Source organism: Odontesthes bonariensis, chromosome 3, assembly GCF_027942865.1.
Source record: "Odontesthes bonariensis isolate fOdoBon6 chromosome 3, fOdoBon6.hap1, whole genome shotgun sequence".
NCBI classification, from domain to species: Eukaryota; Metazoa; Chordata; class Actinopteri; order Atheriniformes; family Atherinopsidae; genus Odontesthes; species Odontesthes bonariensis.
The window spans coordinates 23,934,406-23,951,950 of record NC_134508.1 but is presented as its reverse complement, the minus strand read 5'-3'; the positions used below and the strand labels follow the sequence as shown (position 1 = coordinate 23,951,950).

General features: G+C 43.1%; 2 protein-coding genes across 3 annotated transcripts; both read left to right on the top strand.

Annotated features, from left to right (window-relative positions):
• The first annotated feature begins 246 nt into the window (after window positions 1-246).
• On the top strand, window positions 247-9,646 carry sfi1 (SFI1 centrin binding protein). Its single transcript, XM_075461161.1, has 30 exons — window positions 247-774; window positions 843-914; window positions 1,056-1,166; window positions 1,264-1,358; window positions 1,436-1,553; window positions 1,641-1,743; window positions 1,852-2,008; window positions 2,141-2,302; window positions 2,396-2,466; window positions 2,559-2,651; window positions 2,773-2,870; window positions 2,965-3,031; window positions 3,512-3,642; window positions 3,757-3,838; window positions 3,923-4,101; window positions 4,188-4,263; window positions 4,433-4,528; window positions 4,625-4,701; window positions 4,789-4,891; window positions 4,992-5,088; window positions 5,536-5,696; window positions 5,778-5,852; window positions 6,438-6,512; window positions 6,628-6,804; window positions 6,885-7,090; window positions 7,172-7,255; window positions 7,375-7,550; window positions 7,675-7,819; window positions 7,905-8,004; window positions 8,866-9,646. The coding sequence occupies exons 1-30, from the start codon at window positions 614-616 to the stop codon at window positions 8,992-8,994; spliced, it is 3,477 nt and encodes a 1,158-aa protein (XP_075317276.1). The 5' UTR covers window positions 247-613; the 3' UTR covers window positions 8,995-9,646.
• On the top strand, window positions 9,378-17,011 carry sxph (saxiphilin). 2 transcript variants are annotated; one of them, XM_075461162.1, is made up of 17 exons: window positions 9,378-9,464; window positions 9,829-9,983; window positions 10,556-10,655; window positions 10,740-10,916; window positions 11,010-11,172; window positions 11,882-11,946; window positions 12,582-12,739; window positions 12,866-13,052; window positions 13,154-13,302; window positions 13,395-13,485; window positions 14,018-14,062; window positions 14,167-14,349; window positions 14,560-14,707; window positions 15,142-15,224; window positions 15,325-15,509; window positions 16,016-16,202; window positions 16,295-17,011. In XM_075461162.1, exons 1-17 carry the CDS (start codon window positions 9,410-9,412, stop codon window positions 16,336-16,338), a joined length of 2,175 nt encoding a protein of 724 aa, XP_075317277.1. In that variant the 5' UTR covers window positions 9,378-9,409; the 3' UTR covers window positions 16,339-17,011. The 2 variants fall into 2 exon arrangements, with proteins under 2 accessions (XP_075317277.1, XP_075317278.1); XM_075461163.1 differs by having other exon boundaries at window positions 9,443-9,464; window positions 14,015-14,062.
• Window positions 17,012-17,545: the final 534 nt, after the last annotated feature.

The following is a 17,545-nucleotide window of genomic DNA, read 5'->3' as shown; positions in this document are numbered from 1 at the left end:
CTTTGTGTGGATATTATTTATACTAAATCAAAAATATTTTACAGGCATTATTTGGGATACCTACTGATTGCTTTAGGGTCTGCTTGATTTACGTTTCACTATGGCAAACTCCCGAGACTTTCCTCACAAAATAAAGATCCCGCCCACCCACGGAAAGGCCAAATACTAACAGTGAGTGTCTGTAATTTTAAGGACCCAAGTTGGCTACTTGACTTTCCACCGGAATAAATATGCCATGATTTAAACTGTTTTTTTTTTTTTAGAAAAGTGTCATAAGCACTACCCTCGGACGATCTTGTAAATATCATGAAACAGAGTTTAAAACTTAAGACGTTGCAACCGCTGCAACTGGGACTTACGGCACAGACAGAGAATTGAGGCAAGCCGTTGCCGTTGACAACTGACCCCTGTATCACACCAGTGGTCATGTGACAAGGAAAAACAAGCGCGCGTTTGTTGGTTAAGTCAACGGCACTTTTACAACGACGGAACGTGTTATTTTTACTTTATAATCAGGACTTGAAGGTCAAGTAAAGTGCTGCCATTTGACACGTGTATTTCCAAAGCGAGGTTTGCGGTCGTGTGATTGTCTGTGAGAGTGACTTCAAAGATAATGCAAAGTAATTCTGCCAGAAATTCAGACCCAGTGAGAGCCCGACCTGTCAGATATGGAGGTCAAACAAAACAGGAGCGAAAAGTTCAAACCAGAAAATTTATTTACAGAGTCGGGTACAGCTGGAACAAAGGTGGAAGACTCAAAGAGCTGAGGATAAGGTACACCATATTTTGTACCATATTCCCACCTATTACTGTTGTGGCATTAACTGTTTTAACCTCTGCAGACACTTGGCAAGAAAGTTTCTGAAAATATGGATGAAGAACACCTTTGGTCGAATTCTTCCCCATGAAGCCAGGTAACGTGTTACAATTATTTTGCAACTAGACTTGGTCAAATAAGAAATTAGTACATCTGCTTATTCTTAAAGTCAGGAACTTTGTGTGCTTATCGAGTTGAATGTCCTGCCTGACCTGACAAAGCATATTGTGTGTTACAGATCTCACTATTACAGTGTAACCCTCAGACGAACCTTTGAAGGATGGAAAGACGAGTGGTGGGTGTCCAGGAGGGAGTGGAGTCTTACGATGCGGGCAGAGTGTCACTACAGGTCATTATAGGGCATTAAGATGGACTCCAAAGTGCCACAGCTCAGCTTGCTGCTTGAATGCTGTTTGTCTGTGCTAATGATGTTGTTTGTGTTTTAGATATTACCTGTGTAACAGGACATTGCAGAGTTGGAGGCATTTTGTATCCTTGCAGAAAGAGAAGAGGACTAAATTGCAGAGTGCACAATCATTAGGTATGATTTACCTTAAAGAATACGCGGCTGTTGTCAAGCGTCAGATGTGTCGTTAACTGCTTGGTTTCTGTCGTCAGCTGACAGGCGACTGATGCGTTTGGTTTGGGACGGATGGGAGCGTTTCATAGAGATGAGGAGAATGCACAGCAAAGTGCTTGAGTCGGCTCTTGCGCAGAAGAGGCTCCCAACTATACAGTGAGACTTAGTTGCACTTACCGATCAAATATCCAACTATAATGATGATTTATTGATTAATGATTTTAGCGCTGCTGTGTGTTGCAGCTCAGCGTGGAGTTTGTGGCAGACGAGGCTACAGCAGCAACGAGACCTTTACACTTTAGAGGACCAAGCCCTGAAGCACAGGGCACTGAGCTCACAGAGGAAGGTAAAGACACGATCCGCTGAGTTGTACGTTGCCAAAATTAGGTGCAATGGATACTTCTCTTCTTTGTGTTTTCTCTAATAATATGTAACTTTTATATTTTTCTTAAAGGCGTGGGTTCTGTGGAAGGAGATGCACAGAGCAGCTTGTTGCCAAAGGGAGAAAGAATCCGAAGCTGCTCTCCACTTAAACCTAAGACTAAAAAGAAGAGCCTTCCATCAGTGGAAAAGTCATGTATCCTGTCACCAGGCCAAGAAAAGAACACAAGGTCCTTATGGTTTGGCTTCAGTCCCTTCCTTGAATTTTTTTTTACTTTTGCTTCTCATGTTAAAACGTTATTTATTCAAGTGTCTCTTGAAGTTGTTTTTGCTTATTTTTCTTTCGTGCGAACGTCTTTTAGCCTTGGCTCAGCACGCCTACTGTCTGCGCCTGGTGCGGAAGTGTTGGAGTAAATGGAGCGACGCACTGGATCGCAGACGGAGTGAAGAGACCCGTTTGCAAGCTGCTGGCCGCCTGGCTGTTCTGAGCACCCAGCGCAGAGCCTTAGTGTGCTGGAAAGCTTGTATCCTAATGCATACGTAGAGCAAACATCGCAACAGAATCACGAATGCTGAATAAGTACAATTTGGCGTTTGGCTCTTGAGCTCCTGACTAGATGTGAAGCAGTGCAGAGAAGAGGCTGAGAGAAATCAGATGGCGAGTCAACATTTTCGTCATAATTTAATGGTAAGAAAAACAAACAACCTAAGCAACCTCTGTACAAATAAACAGAATCTGTGCTCACTCCTTGTATTCATCAATGTGCATTTCCGTTGCAGCGGGCTGGATTGGAGGGGCTGTCCCTTAATGTCATTTGGAACAAAACACGTCGAATGAACAACAACGTAGCTGTCCAGCATTATCAACAAACAGTAACCGATCCGCATAAACTGATCAACACTTTACAGTGTCGGCTACCACTATCTTTGGTAAATTTTTTGGTAAATCAAAACCAAGAGTTTTGGTGAAAGGTTTTTTTTGTCTCTTTTGTAGATTTTAAGTAAGTGCTGGAAACTGTGGATGGACCGTCTGGAGGAAGCTGAAGATCAGAGTTTTCAACCGCTAACTGGGATGGCGCTGAACACTTACAGGTGTTTTTTGCTTACATTTTCGTAACATATAACTCTGTTAGCAGCAGTGTTAATTGCTTAATTAATCCCTCGGGCCTGTTTTTTGTCTTTGCAGGATTTCTCTGTTGAGGAGCTGTTTTTACCACTGGAGAGAGAAGCTTGCTCAACAAAGACACATGCAGGTATTTCCATGTGTTTGTCTGCCAAGAAATACTTTTGGAGAAAATGTGATACCCGCAGTGCTACGTCCAAGCAAGTTTGGATGTAAAATGTGACAAAAGCAAAGTGCAAGTATTTGTAAATTCAAAATTGACATATTGACACAAAAGAACTGCAGACATCATCCCACACGTCACATGCACAAAGCAACATACACCGGAACAACTTTATCACCTGATACTAAGTTGGTTGGAGAAGCAGGGAAACGTGGTCCAGCAGACCAAAGTGAGGGTGTGGGAGGACACCAAAAATCTAGTTTCTGGCAAACATTGAGACTGCGTTTGAGCAACGAGCATCCCAGTTACAGACGTAAAAAAAAAAAAAAGGAGAATTCTTCAAACTGGAAAAGGACGGAAAGCGCGATCTCAAACTTTATGAACTTCTTAAAAAGTGAATGGCAGTTGAAAATGTGAAACATAACACACACTCCCGTTTTCCTCCAGGAATTGGAGCATTGTGCTGATGTTTGGTTTGAAGAGCGCATGTTACCCATTTGTGTCAAGTCATGGGTTGAGTTCACTCTGCAGAGACGACTGCGTGAACACAGAAGGCACAAAGCGGAAGTCTTTAATCGGTGAGTTTGCGCATTTACTAGACTTTTACACCTGTTTTTGAGTGAACCCAAAAACTAATAGAGTTGACCTTTGTGTCGTGCTACATGGTTTCTTTTCGTCTGCCGTGTTTTCAGGCAGCGTCGGTACACCTGGGTGTTTTACACGTGGTGGACACAGTCAGAGAAACGCAAAGAGGAGATGCTCTCTGAGCGAATGGTATGCCGGCGGCAGATGGAAACTATAGTGTAACATTGATGAAGACCACCGTCGTGCACCTCACACATGACATTGTGTTTCCAGGCAGTTGTCCACGAGGAGAAATGCCACTTGCAGAGAGCCTGGGCCCAATGGCGACGACGCACACAACAGAAGATCAAAGAGGCAGAGGAACAGGAGGCTTCACACCGTCTGTACCTTCACAGACTTCTGCACAGCACAATGATTCAGTGGAAGTACAACAGCAATGAGATACGAGACAGGTGAAGCAAAATAAGCAGATGTTGAACCGTCTGAGCTGTGATCTTTTATTGTCGATGGCTTGTTGATTAGTTTGTGTTTATGTCAGGAGAAACAGAGAGCAGCAGGCCTGTCATCAGGGTGACCTGCGTTGTATGAGAATGGCTGTAGACAAATGGAAAAAGGTGCGTTTTTTCAGGCTTCATTTTGTTCAGTGTGCACGCCATTTGTTGACACGCGTAGTAAAATGACTGAAGTTGTTGTGTGCATGTCAGTGCAAAACAGATGTGCAGCTAGCTGTTGTTGTAGGTCTGTGTGTGTGTGTGTTAATCTCTGCAGTGTGTGTGTGATTAGTTTGTTCAGAGACAGAGAGTGAAGAAGAGCAGGCTGAAGGAGATCCAGCGCTACCATGAAGTTAAACTCCTCAAGCACTCCTGTGTGGCCTGGAAGGTGAATTCGCATTGAATTCAGGCGTGATCAAATGGTTTGTATGCAGTGGGAGTGATGCAAATAATGATGAGGTCATTACTTACTTTGTGTCCACAGAAACATCACCTACAGATGTCTCTCATTGAAGAACGTGCAGAGGAACTTTACAGACGGCAGACGCAGTGTTTTCTCGGGTAATAGACACAAATACAGTCTCACTCTTTCTGTTTAGAAATCACAGCTGTGTGTCAGCATCACCACCCTCCGTCATGTATCATTAGGAAAGTTTTTATTGTGTGGAGGGAGAAAGCAGCGCTGCTGGTTGAGGTCCGGGTCGCAGAGCGACAAGCACAGAGCCACTTTCAGCACATCCTCCAACTTAAGGTTATTAGCACTTTTGTGCTGCAGTTCGTCCAATTATTGCAATTTGTATTTTATTTTTATTAATTTGATCAGTGTTTTTCTTTGCTTTAATTCCCTCAAGGTGTTTCTGGAGTGGAGAGCAACAACAACACGTGCAGTGTCAAAGCGCCACCAGCAGGAGGAAGCACTCAGTCGGGCTCAGCGGTCAATAAATCAGGGTAAATAAACTTAATGCATGTAGTTTAGAACTCCATTTCAATACTTCGTTTTGAACAAAACTGAGATCCAATCACACTACTGTCATTTTCCTGTAATCCTTGACTAAACTTGCAAGTACAGTAGCCCAGAAGTGTAAAACACAACATCAAAAGCTCAGAACACCAAACCGAGCAGAACACACCCACACTCAGACATGTGCACAGACGCACAGAAAAAAAGGAAAACAAATGACAAGCAATATTTCAGAAAACACAAGATTTATTAAATGTTGTGTCTTTGGATCTGAACTGTTGCATTTAGCCCATTATTGTAGTATTTTACTCCTCAGGGGGCAATTATTGAATGACTGTAATATTCCAGCTCAGTAATTATAAAGTGTTTGTTTTGCAACTGTCCCTGAATTGTATTTGTATTACACGCTTTGCCTTGATGTTTCCCGTGTTTAGTGCGGCTGCTGCGCTCTTTCAGGCAGTGGAGGAAACGAACCAGGGAGGCTCGCAGGGAGAGGATGGGCACGGAAAAGGCCAGGCGGCACCATAATTCCAAACTCCTCTCTAAAACTCTGACAGCATGGAGTAAACATCACTACCAGCACCAAAAAAACAAGGTTGTAACTTTATCATCTCTGTAGCCACACTGTTGACCTCATCCTGTAACACGAATTCCTACAAATGTGACGATTTCCCAGGTGATGAAGCGACAAGGAATTCTGCTGCTGAAATTGAAGCTGTACCAGACGTACTTTGAAGAGTGGAAAATGAAGGTTTGCTTGTTCACATTTTCAGCAAATCGATTGATTTACATGAATGTCGACGGCTAGAGAGGAAAGTGATAATGTGTGGATCCTTGCGGTGCACATTTTTTCTGTGATGGCATCACATCTTTTTATAGCAGCGTAACCTGAGGACACAAACCATGAACAAAACAGACAATTTCCCTGAGCTTGTCTGAATTTCAGCTCTCACAATGTGTTGTTTACATTTGGGTTACGAGTCTTTGAGACTGCTATGATTGATCCTCTGGCAGAACATTGTCTCGTAGGCTTCTGCAGGGCTTATTTAAGAAATCTTTACATCTTTGTGTCTCCCTCCTGATTATGCCCGAGGGAGATTTTATACTGTAAAATATGTACGTTCATCTGTTGAAGATAGGAGTTTTCTCTGAAGTTACAGCGCTGATCTCTTGTTAGTTTTTGTTTCTTTGGTTCACTGATGAGTGTCTCAGTTTTATACACTCAAAACCCCTTCTTTTTGTGCATCTAACCCATGGTTTCGTACAGATAAGAGTATGAAGCTTTGATTTAGTGAACTCAAACTGAGCTTGACTTTGGTATTCTTCCTGCTAACAGCTGCAGCACAGATGGAGAGAGGCTAAGAAGACAGAGCGAGCTCTCTGGCACTGGTCCCTCACTCTTCAGGCCAAGGTAACACCTGCTTCCACATTCTTCTCTCACTTTAAATCTGAGCACCGAATATGCTGCAGAAACCACGCTCACAGCATTTAGTGTGGCTGGATTTTGCTTTGTGAACCGGCTGCAGGTGTTATATGGATGGAGACTGTGGGTCACAGAGCAGCGCAGGAAGCGAGAGCAAGCAGCCAGAGCTGCACAGGCCTACAGAGACCACCTGCTGAGGGAGGGCGTGACTTGCATCCTCACATACGCCGCTCGCATGAATGATCTCACAACGAGCCTAACACAACTGGGCCAAGGACAAGTGGGTGGTTGTCTGTGCTTCTCGTGATTTTAGGCATCAGATTGGAGTGTCATTTCATCCAGTCTGTGTGTGTCTTGTAGAGATCACAGCCTCTCCAGAGAGCTGTCAGACGTTGTGCCATGCGGTGGAAGCAACGGGCGCTATGTAAACCACGTAAAGAGCAAGAGGGCCAAGCACAACCGCCTAAAAAGAGTGTGACCTTCTGTTTTACTGAGCCTGGACTGAACAGCGTTTCCTCGTCTGACTCAGTGCAGCAGGCAGCTGAAGGTGGAGCGCTTAGCAAGCAGTGAGTGTGTGCTTCAGTCCAGCCGACTGTGAAACTGTGTCCAACACATGGAGGCCTAACAAGGTTGCTTATTTTATGCAGGCTTTCTACCCGAATGCCCAGATGTCAGCCACGTTCCCGAAAGGAGCGCTTTGAGTCTCCACTGGAAGCGTTGCCACATAAAGAGTAAAGCTGCCAGTACACTCACCCTTCATTTGACACTTGTGCTTCTACATTAAAATACAACAATGCGTTGAAATCTTTTCTCTGACGGTGAACGTTTTTTTTTCTTTTGTTCCCCAAAGCACCCTGAAGGATTCTGACCTCACCGGCATTGAAGCACCTCCAAAATGTTTTGAATTGAGATGTCCTTCACACACACCCTCTGAGCCTCAAATGTCCACTGTGGACTCGTACCTGGAAGCCCAAAACCAAGACCTTCTTCTACCTCCCTCTGCTTTCATGACCTCAGCTCCTTCAGGTGTGGTACCTGCATTTCGCAGTTTGAGTTTTCTCTATTTCCTGTAAGACACGCAAATGCAAAGCTTGGGTTATGAAGAGCGACTCAAACACCACGGTCAAAGCTGTTTTGATGCCTTTTCAAGAGAACCGACTGAGAGGATCCAGTGGAAAGACTGCGAATCCTCACGTAGAAGAAGCATCAACTGATCCAGCATCAGCTCTGACAAGAGAGCTTCTCAGCATCCAGCAGGAAATGAAGAGCTTCCAGCAGAGCAGACAGCAGCTTCGGTATGAATCTCATTCCTCTTTTCATTATTGCACATGGGTCAATGCACTGACTGGTATTTAATGGTGTGCGTCTGTGTCCACTCAGAGGATGGCGAAAGCTGAGAGAGGTGTTACAAAGCTGGCTGCAGACAAGTGGCGAGGATGAACAACTGGAAAAACATGCAGTTTGTGAAGAGTTGAAAGAGGTAACGACAGACGTGTTAATGTGAAAGCAGCACCTGCATTTCAAACAGCACAGCTGTACAAATGCCGAATTGTCGGCACGTGCATCGTTCCTCTAAGACCTCATACAGTTTTAAGATCCCATTTTTATGCCGATATTGAATCTCGTTTCTTCATATTTGAAGGCTGATGAGCTGAGAAAGTTTTCCTTTTAAGTATTTCAGTGTGCGGAGATGAAGAAAAGCACGACTCCACGAACCAACGCTACAAACTGAGAGCATGCTTTGGTACCAAATCGCACTTGTCTTTGAGTTAGACACATGCATTTCTCATAATGTGATCCATCATATTATTGTAAGCAGTCGGTCTCCTCAGCTACCAAAAGTTTCCACGGGTGATGCAACACGGGGCTAAATGCGCACCTGTTCCAACTTTGCTGAATATGTTGCAGGGATCAATTTCAAAATGAGCATATTTAGACAAATTTTCTCTGCTCACTTTAGTGTCGCCTTGGTTTTAAACTTTGTTTACTTTTTTATATGTAACTGCACTGACGTATATGTTTGTTGTTCAGTTTCTGAAACAACAAAAAGACCCTCTTGAACAGTGAACATTGTGTGCGTGCGCGTGTGTGTGTGTGTGTGTGTGTGTGTGTGTGTGTGTGTGTGTGTGTGTGTGTGTGCGTCCGTGCGTGTGTATACGTGAGGTCCTGATTTTGAGCAGTGTTCCACGAAGTGTAACTTATTAAGTTACTCGTGGCTTAAATTTCACATACGTCCTTTTGTTGCCCTATTTTATCCAATACATCTCTGACTATAAACGAATGTCATCACACACGTTACTTGTTATTGTTATTACGAATAAAATCCTCTTCTGTGTCACAGCTGGAGGAGCGCATCCACAGACTGTCCACTGAGCTGGAAAAACGGAGACCAACGATGCTGCTGCACGCAGAGAGAATTCAACATTTACAGTCCGTCCTGCACACCTCAGGAGTTTCTTCCTTCTGTTGAAAGACAAAAGACACGGAGAGCAATAACTGTGTGTTTACAACATGACTGGGTCCTGGTTATTCCTAGAAATCACGTCAGATGTCTGAAAATTGACGGAACATATCCAAAGAACATTAAAGCCAATTACTTTGCAGCTGCCTTCCACCCTAAATTTACACTTCTACTTTGGAAACGCTGGATATCCCTCTCTCACCATCTCCTTGTGACAGATGGTGCTAAATATTTTCCATATGTGCGCAAAAAGTGACTTAACTGTTTTCAAAGGAGTTGCCCTTGCGCAACAGGTTTTCTTTTTCCATGTTTGTAGCAGTGCCTCTTACACTACTGGAAAATCAGGCATTTGAGACTCGGAGAGAAGACGGAGGACTGTTTACTGACTGATTTTTCCTGAGTCTTTGGTCTTCAGCTGATCAGAATGCGAGGACTTTACCGTGTTTTACTCTTTGTTATCTTTTTCTGTTGCATGAGGGGTAAGCGACGTTTCTCAGTCATATATTCCCTTGTTCTTGGACTGATATTCAGCCTCATTGTAATATTTATTGACTTTAATGCTGCTATCTTTTGCTTGCCAGCTTCATGGAGCTTTTATTATTTTCAGGACGCCATTAAAACCGATTTTAAAAGAAATGTTGGAGCATATTTTTAAAGTAACTGGTGATAATGATTTTTTTTTTTTTTTGTCGTATGTTTGTGTAATGAATGCAAAAATGTTTCACTGACCTACATGTGTCTAAGATGACAAAAAATGCATGAAGTTAACCAATAACTTGAAGGATTCACGGTGCTGCTCTGACTGGCTTTTGTGGGCCATTCAAACTGTTCTGTGCATGGCAGCCAAGAAGATGCGATGGTGCACAGTGTCGGATCCCGAACAGAGGAAGTGTGCCGAGCTGGGTAAAGCTCTGAGGGACGTGCTGCCGCAAGCAACTTTTGCCAAACTCTCATGCATACGAGCTTCCAGCACAATTGATTGCATAGACAGAATTAAGGTGAGCGGTGCTTGAATAACCATTAGGCTGCTAGGCTTTGTGTGTGTGTGTGTGTGTGTTTTTTTTTAATCTTTTAAAAGAAATTACTGGAGAAAAGTCATTTTAGAAACGTGAGGCATTTCTCAACCCTTTGGTGTGTAGCTGTTTATAGTCTTTGAACACACATTGGTTACCGCAGTCTCAGAGATATTGTTTCCAGCAGATCAGCTTGTGAGGTTAGTGGGAAGTATGACAGAAGCTGTACAGATAAAGGGTCTGAGAGCTTGAGAAAATGTGAGGATATATAAAAACCCGGAAACTCTTGTGAGATTCAGATCTACTATTTGCACAAGGGAAGCTTTCACAAAGACCAACTTGGCACGGTGAAATGTCAATTTATGGATTCTTTTTCCCCAGTAGGCAGTGACATCATTAACATGACACTATGATTAACTTCACTGCACTGCTCTGAGACTCACATTTAAACACACTGGTTTGATGTCTGTCTCTTTTGGGGGGGGCGGGGGGGTTGTGAAGGGACGGCTCTTGTTTTAAGCTGTAAATTAAATTTCCCTCTGACTTTTTCGTTTCAGGCTAATCGAGCTGATATAGTAACTTTAGATGCAGGAGAAGTTTATTCTGCAGTGAAGCAGTTTGACCTAGTTGCCGTTGCTAAGGAGGTTTACAGTGATGGTGGGTTTGCTTCTGTTTCCTGGCACGCCTTACGATACCTCCTTAGCACCGAGATATGAGAGGTTTGTGTTTGTTTCTCTGCAGGAGGCTGCATTCTGTCTGTGGCTGTGGTGACAAACAGCAGCTTGGACATCCGATCCCTGCGGGGCCTCAGGAGCTGTCACAGTGGGGTCCGATGGACGGCAGGATGGAGCCTCCCTCTGGGCTTCCTGCTGTCCAGAAACTACCTGAGTTGGTCCAAAGAGCATCCTCTCACTCAGGGTAGCGAAACTGCTGTCAGTTTCAGCTCCGCTCCATCTTTTTTTATGTCTCTTCTCTGATCTGGTTCTGACATGTTTTTCTCCTCTCGAGCAGACGTGAGTGAGTTTTTCAGTGCCAGCTGTGTTCCTGGAGCTTCTGCCATGGCGCTTCCTCTGTGCACCTTGTGCCAAGGCCAGAAGTCTTACATACGCCAGAAGAATTACCACTGTGAAACGTCTCACAGTGAACCCTTCTACAACAACCAGGGAGCCCTCAGGTCAGGCTTGACAAAAGATCAAAACACTCATCTACTTAGCAGGAGAAGTGGCCTTAAAGCTGCAGTCTGCAGGATTTGTTGTTGTCATACGTAAAGTCCTACTTTTTGGCATTTTAAGAGTTTACATGATCTATCAGAACGCTTGAAGTTGAAAACGGTGACCTCCGTAGTCGCAAAATGCAAGAAATGCTTATTTTTTAACCGAAAAATAAAAAGCTATTCAACTTCCTGTCCCGCCCCTTCAAAACACATGAGAACTCGTGCACGTCTACGTGCACGCCAGATTCGCGTACACGGCTCCTCATTCATCAACTCACCTGTCATTTGCGATCATGGAAGACACAGTAAGTAGACTAGCCCGTAATGAAGTTCAATAGTCTAGATAAATAAGCGTGGGGACGAGCCTACCTTGTATCGCGCGTGCACAATCGGTGATTGACAGGCAGCAGAGCCCAGCTCGTAAACCTGATTGGTTACCTTTTACCGGTCCGGTCTGCAATTTTGTAAACAAACCTGCTGGCTTTGGAGGGACCTAGCGGGACATATAGGGGACCTAGAGAACTCATTTTTTTTTTGTATTGGGGTATTTAATGTACTACTTTCAGAATCCCCGGACAGTTCCAGGCATTATGCTTGAAAAAGAGTTGCAGACTGCAGCTTTAAGAATATCAATGAATCTAGATTTTTGCCTCTTTTTGGTTTGCCACAGATGTCTTAGGAGCGGGGCAGGAGACATTGCGTTTGTGGACCATTTAGCTCTTGAAAGTATTGAAGGTAAGCTCTATAGCATATAATGCTGTACTGCCAATAATTCAATTAAAAAATCTTATCTGGTCGCCGAGGGTTTTAGGACAAAGCTCTTGATATTGTATTGAGCTCCCTGCTGCAAATTTAGTTTCATATTTCATGCAGTCTTTTTGATAGAAACTGATAATGCCCTAAAATAGTCCAAAAACAAAGGTAAAAGGTATAAAAGGTGAAAATGGTTTTTCCAGGGTACTCCTGAGCCCATATGGCTATTCTGATCACAATGGCACAGTGGTTTCTAATGCAGTGCCACCCGAGGGCTCAAAGAGAACTCCCATCCAACAATAGTTTCCATCCTGGAGATTCAATTAACCTTTTTGCAATATTTTGCAGTGTAAATGTTGAAAGTCTTTTAAAATTTTGCATTGTGAATGATTCTCTGACCAGCTTTGGCGCAAAGCAGTGAACAACCTTCGCTTATTTGGAAAGACTAAGTCTTTTGTGCATGCTCCTTGTATTGCCAATCCTTTTCTGGCAATGCTGTTTGTACATGACGTGTAGAATCGGCTGAATTTTAAACTGAATAACCCCTGTAAGATTTACAAATTCCCAATGAAAAACACATCTGTTCTCTCCTTTTGTTTTTATTTTTTCCCTGTCAGAGAGCGAGCGAGACAGGTTCAGGTTGCTGTGTACTGACGGCACACAAGCTCCTCTCAGCCACTATAAAAGCTGTAATCTTGGTCGTGGTCCAGGAGGGGGAATGGTCACCAGACATAATTTTCGCAAGGTTGTGAGAAAGTTTCTAATGACCATTCAGGTAAATATATCTATATATTGTTTTGTCACTTGTGCCCTCAGATGTAACAAACTTTGTGCTTCGTGGGACCAGTTGTTCTTTAGCCAATGCGACATCTCTGTGCACATTTTCAAATGGATTCTGTAGTTGTTCTTCGGTCGACAAGGGAGAGAGCGGCAACGCTTCCAGCTCTTCAACTCAATTAGTTTTGGAGAGAGCGATCTTCTCTTCAAAGATGTGACGCACAAACTGGCCGTTCTACCAGATGACATTGATGTCAGCCAGGTGCTGGGGCTCGATTACGTTGCACTGCTCAAAGGTCTTGGGCATGAAGGTGCTCACGCTCCTAGGCACTGATTCATTTTTTTTTTTTGTTACTGAAAACCAGACGAGATGTCACTTTTATGGCAACTCTGAGCCTATGTGCGTTTCCAGGAAGCTCCCTGGAGGACAGTGTCGTGCGATGGTGCTGCATCAGCCAAGCTGAGCAAAAGAAATGTGAGCAGTGGGCTCTCAGCATAAAGTCAGACCCGCTGGTGTGTGTCAGAGCCGTCTCGATGCGTGACTGCATCGAGAAAATCAAGGTAAGTGATGTAGATCTCAGAGTTTTAAGACATTAATTGCACTCAGTGGAGAACTGTTACACCAGATGCAGTGACGTGTACCTTTACCACAGAGGGATGAGGTGGACGTGGTCTCCCTGGACGCAACTCACTCATTCATTGCTGGAAAATGTGGTCTTGTCCCTGTGGTGACAGAATATTATGGTAAGACCGTGATCATGTTTAAACTCAGCAAAAAGGCCAGTCCAAAACTAGATTTGGAGCCTTTCATATTCATTCTTGGCTTATTGATTTGTTAAACATGTAAGGATATTCTTTTTAAAGGCAAATCTACAAACACTGTACAAATGTATTCTAGGCTCAGCGTGTTGTCTGTGCAGTGGTCAGTACGGTGTGTTAGTAAAGGCGAAGATAAACAAATATCATTCTTTACATTTCACTTAACAATTTTAAGCACATCAATATTTAATATTTGTGGAGGTGAAACTATGGTGGCCCCTTCGGTTCAAAATGCAACACCCCAGAGGAAAGAAAAACAAAGCCAAAACAAAGCAAGATTTCACATTCACTCTCTTCAGGCGGGGCCTCCAGCATAAATGGATCAATTACTACACTTGGACATTTTATTAACCGTGGTCAACGATGAAAATAATCAATCACTGATCAATCACTTGTGGTCTTTATCAATTGCAATATTTTCATGAGTGTTTGCTGTGTTCTCTTCAATCCAAAGCAGAAAAATGTGTCCCTGTCGAAGGATCAGCCCACTTAGAGACAGACGGTGAGACGAAGACGAACAGCAGCTTTGTGCTGCACTCACAGCGATTGTTGCTGCTGATGTGATTGTTGCATTTACATGGAATAAATCATTGTTTGTACCCTCAGTTTTTCCCACTATGGTCGGCGTAGCAGTAGCAAAGCGCTCCAGCAGGAACGTGTTCATGGGGAATCTGGGAGGCCGCCGCTCCTGTCACAGCCACATGTACAGCCCCGCAGGCTGGCTGCTGCCGTACCAACACTCTCTGAGCTTCGACCATAACAGCAGCTCCCCGTGCGATCCAAACCAAGGTAGTGTTTCCCAAAATCCCACGTGGAGCCCCTCTTCACTGAATGTACTCGCTGTTTATTCACATTCACAGGAATATCATATCAGTTTTCTGTTCTTGGTCTTCACGCCTTTGCTCTCCATACTGGCTGCTGCTTTTCAGTTTCGACTTCATTCCTCTGTTGTATCAAGCCTCTCGTGGGAGTTCAGCCTTCCACTCTCTGTTTTCTTAGTGTACAATCGGGTGTTTTGGAAAGGCTGTCTTCCTGGCTCGCAGGGAAATCTGTGCAAAGTGTGTATGGGAGGCACGGGCGAGGCTGCAACCAAACGCTGCGCTGACAACCACAATGAACGTTACTATGGCAACATGGGTGCCTTAAGGTATGGCTGTTTCACATTCAACTGCAGTTTGGACAGATGGTTCACCCCATTTTTTAATAAATCCAACCATTGGGATATTTTTTTATTTTCATTTTTTATTTAAACTGGTTTAAAGATGTTTGCAGACAACTCAAAAAAATGTCAACACCAATGGAAAAATGTGTTTAAACCTGGACTAACAGCTGTATTTGCCGTCTTTGGGCCAATACGTAAAACCCCAGACTGGTTTATCGCCACCTTCTTAGTTAACCTTAATAAACGGTTGCTTATTTGCACCCAACAGCAAGGGGTCACATTAGCATTCGTTTGGAGTCGTGTCTCTCTTTCTCTTTAGCCAGCTGATAAATTTTAGTCAAACCTTCAATCAGCTTTAGCTCCATTTGAGTTTCACCCCGTTTAATCTTTTGGACAACTATCCCGATTCCCATTTTCAGGTGTCTGGTGGGAGATCAAAGTGGGAAAAGCTATGGCGATGTAGCCTTCCTCGAGCAACACAACCTCCATGCCAACATTCTCAGTGAGTTATCCAAAACACCTGACATTTACAGGACAAAATGATGCTAACATACTGTGTGTAATGTGTGTTGATTATGTGCTTTCATCATGATGCGTTTCAGGTTTGAACTCCACCGGTTGGGCCGAGGGATGGACATTGTCTGATTTTGAGCTGCTGTGTGGAGATGGGCGTCGTGCTCCTCTGTCTGAGTGGGAGAGTTGTAACCTGGGAGTCATCCCACCAAACACCGTCATGACGAGGCCGGTGCTCGCCGCACGAGTATACGACTTCCTCATGAAGTCACAGGTCGGTTATTTTTTTGATAAATATGTTGTTGTTTTTAAATCCCACTGCGAGTACTAACTCATTAGCCACTGCTCACCTTGCTGTTTTTAACCAAGCTTTGTTTAAGTAGCACAATATCGCCTGAAGTAAAGCATACAAACTGCAGTTTGAACAGAGTGCATGAAAGCACTCAAGGCATTGTTCTCCAGTTAGTCTCCTGAAGTTCGTTAAAATGCAACCCCAAGAGACTTTTTCTCTATAATGAAATGGTTAAAAATATTTGAATTAAGTGAGCAAGTAGCGCATCAAATATCAGTGGATCTGAAGGCCCTTTTTGGGTGGATTTTTGATACTGTTGGACACTTTTTCAATCTGTCCTGATTAGAACAATAAGATTTTCTTAATTATTCTCTCACAGTTCACGTATGACGGTAATTTGCTGTAACACCCCACATTTAGTTCTTTTGCGGTGTTGATACCTGAAATGATACCTGAAGTGTGCACACTTATTCTGCGTCATGTCACAGGAAACTTTGGGAGCCAACCCAGACACCGAATTCAAACTCTTTGAGTCTCATCAGTACGGAGAAAGCGATCTACTGTTTCAAGACGCAACAGAGTGTCTTGTCCACACAAGCCACAAGGACTACCGCTCCATCCTCGGAGAGGAGTTTTACACTCATGTGGAAACGGTCTTCAACTGCACGCACTCTGGTAAGGCCACAGCTAAAACACACTGACAGATTACCAACTTAACTTCTCCACGATGATAGCCGTAACATTTATGTCCGCTTTCCCCACAACAGATATCCTGGAGTTCTGTAACCAGGATGTGTGCAGCATATTCTAACGGAGGAGAAACGGCAATACCCCCACCTCTGTGTTTCTCAGTCATTCAACTCTTCACGCAAATCTTTGTTGTTTCTGTGTCTGAAGACTGGAAACCATCACTGGTATCATCACAGCCGTGTAAAGACTGAACTGAACGAGGCCATTTCTCTCACTTTTTAAACATTTAGGCGCCTCCAGGAGTTAAAATCATGTCTCATGTGTAATCTTTGTGTCCTCCAAAGACGCATGATCATATAGAAAATTATTGTAACCCTGGCGATATATCTTGTCAGCTATGGAAAAACTAAGATGTGTGGCTAATCTTAATTTGAAGCGTTACTGAAATGGATGTCCTCAAACTTCAAGTCAGCTCTGTGCTTGTTCAAACATTTTAGACGGAAGATTTGGTTACAACAAAGATAAACAAATAAAATTATTACAGGAATAAACCTTTCTAGAGCTCCTATATTGTATGTAGTATATGCAAGTCATGTAATATTCAGTCATGTTTCTATGTTTCTAATGGCTTTCTGGTTCATTACATGAGTGTTTAGAGGTTAGAAAAATATGTTCAGTTATGAGTTTTATTAGAAATAAGAAACATATATATTAACTCTGTAAATGTAACAAAGTTCACTTACTCAGTACTTTTCCTGAGTTATTTACTTGGTTCTAAATTCCATTTTTCTCTCTACTTTGACTCTTCATTTGGTACAATTCAGCCAGCTTGAGTTACCTGTTGCATTACTAATCAGGTTAAGATATACGGTTCAAGAAATGCTTATTTTCTTGTACTTTGAACAATTTACACCATTAAACTTTAAGCGATTAACTAATCAGTTAGTTAGACACCTGTGACACTTCCCTCAAATTTATTTAAAAAAAAAAACAAAAAAAAACTTGCTGATTAAAAGCTGATTAATGACCAAATTGATCAGCATATTAATACATAATAAAATAAGTAGTCGACTGGGTTAGGCCAACATTTAAACATACATCATAAGCTAAATTTAAATTAGTCTGAATGTCTACGTTTATAAATACTATCGTTCTTAAAGCTTATATTTTATATCAAAAGAGTAAAACTGTTTTCATGAGCGCCTCCTGTGCAGTCGCAATCTCAAACAGACCCACACCACAGCCTACCTATCTAGTATTATAGAATCTGTGCCCACACTGTGTTTGGTGTTACATTGACGCGGGGACTTCCTGTTTCCAACTACCTG

Coding starts and splice junctions, on each gene's coding strand:
- sfi1 (XM_075461161.1), top strand. CDS start 614: ATGCAAAGTAATTCTGCCAGAAATTCAGACCCAGTGAGAGCCCGACCT. Junction 2,303..2,395: donor CTTAGTGTGCTGGAAAGCTT/GTATCCTAATGC, acceptor GCTCCTGACTAG/ATGTGAAGCAGTGCAGAGAA. Junction 3,839..3,922: donor AGATGCTCTCTGAGCGAATG/GTATGCCGGCGG, acceptor TTGTGTTTCCAG/GCAGTTGTCCACGAGGAGAA.
- sxph (XM_075461162.1), top strand. CDS start 9,410: ATGCGAGGACTTTACCGTGTTTTACTCTTTGTTATCTTTTTCTGTTGC. Junction 14,708..15,141: donor GGCAACATGGGTGCCTTAAG/GTATGGCTGTTT, acceptor TCCCATTTTCAG/GTGTCTGGTGGGAGATCAAA. Junction 16,203..16,294: donor CTTCAACTGCACGCACTCTG/GTAAGGCCACAG, acceptor TCCCCACAACAG/ATATCCTGGAGTTCTGTAAC.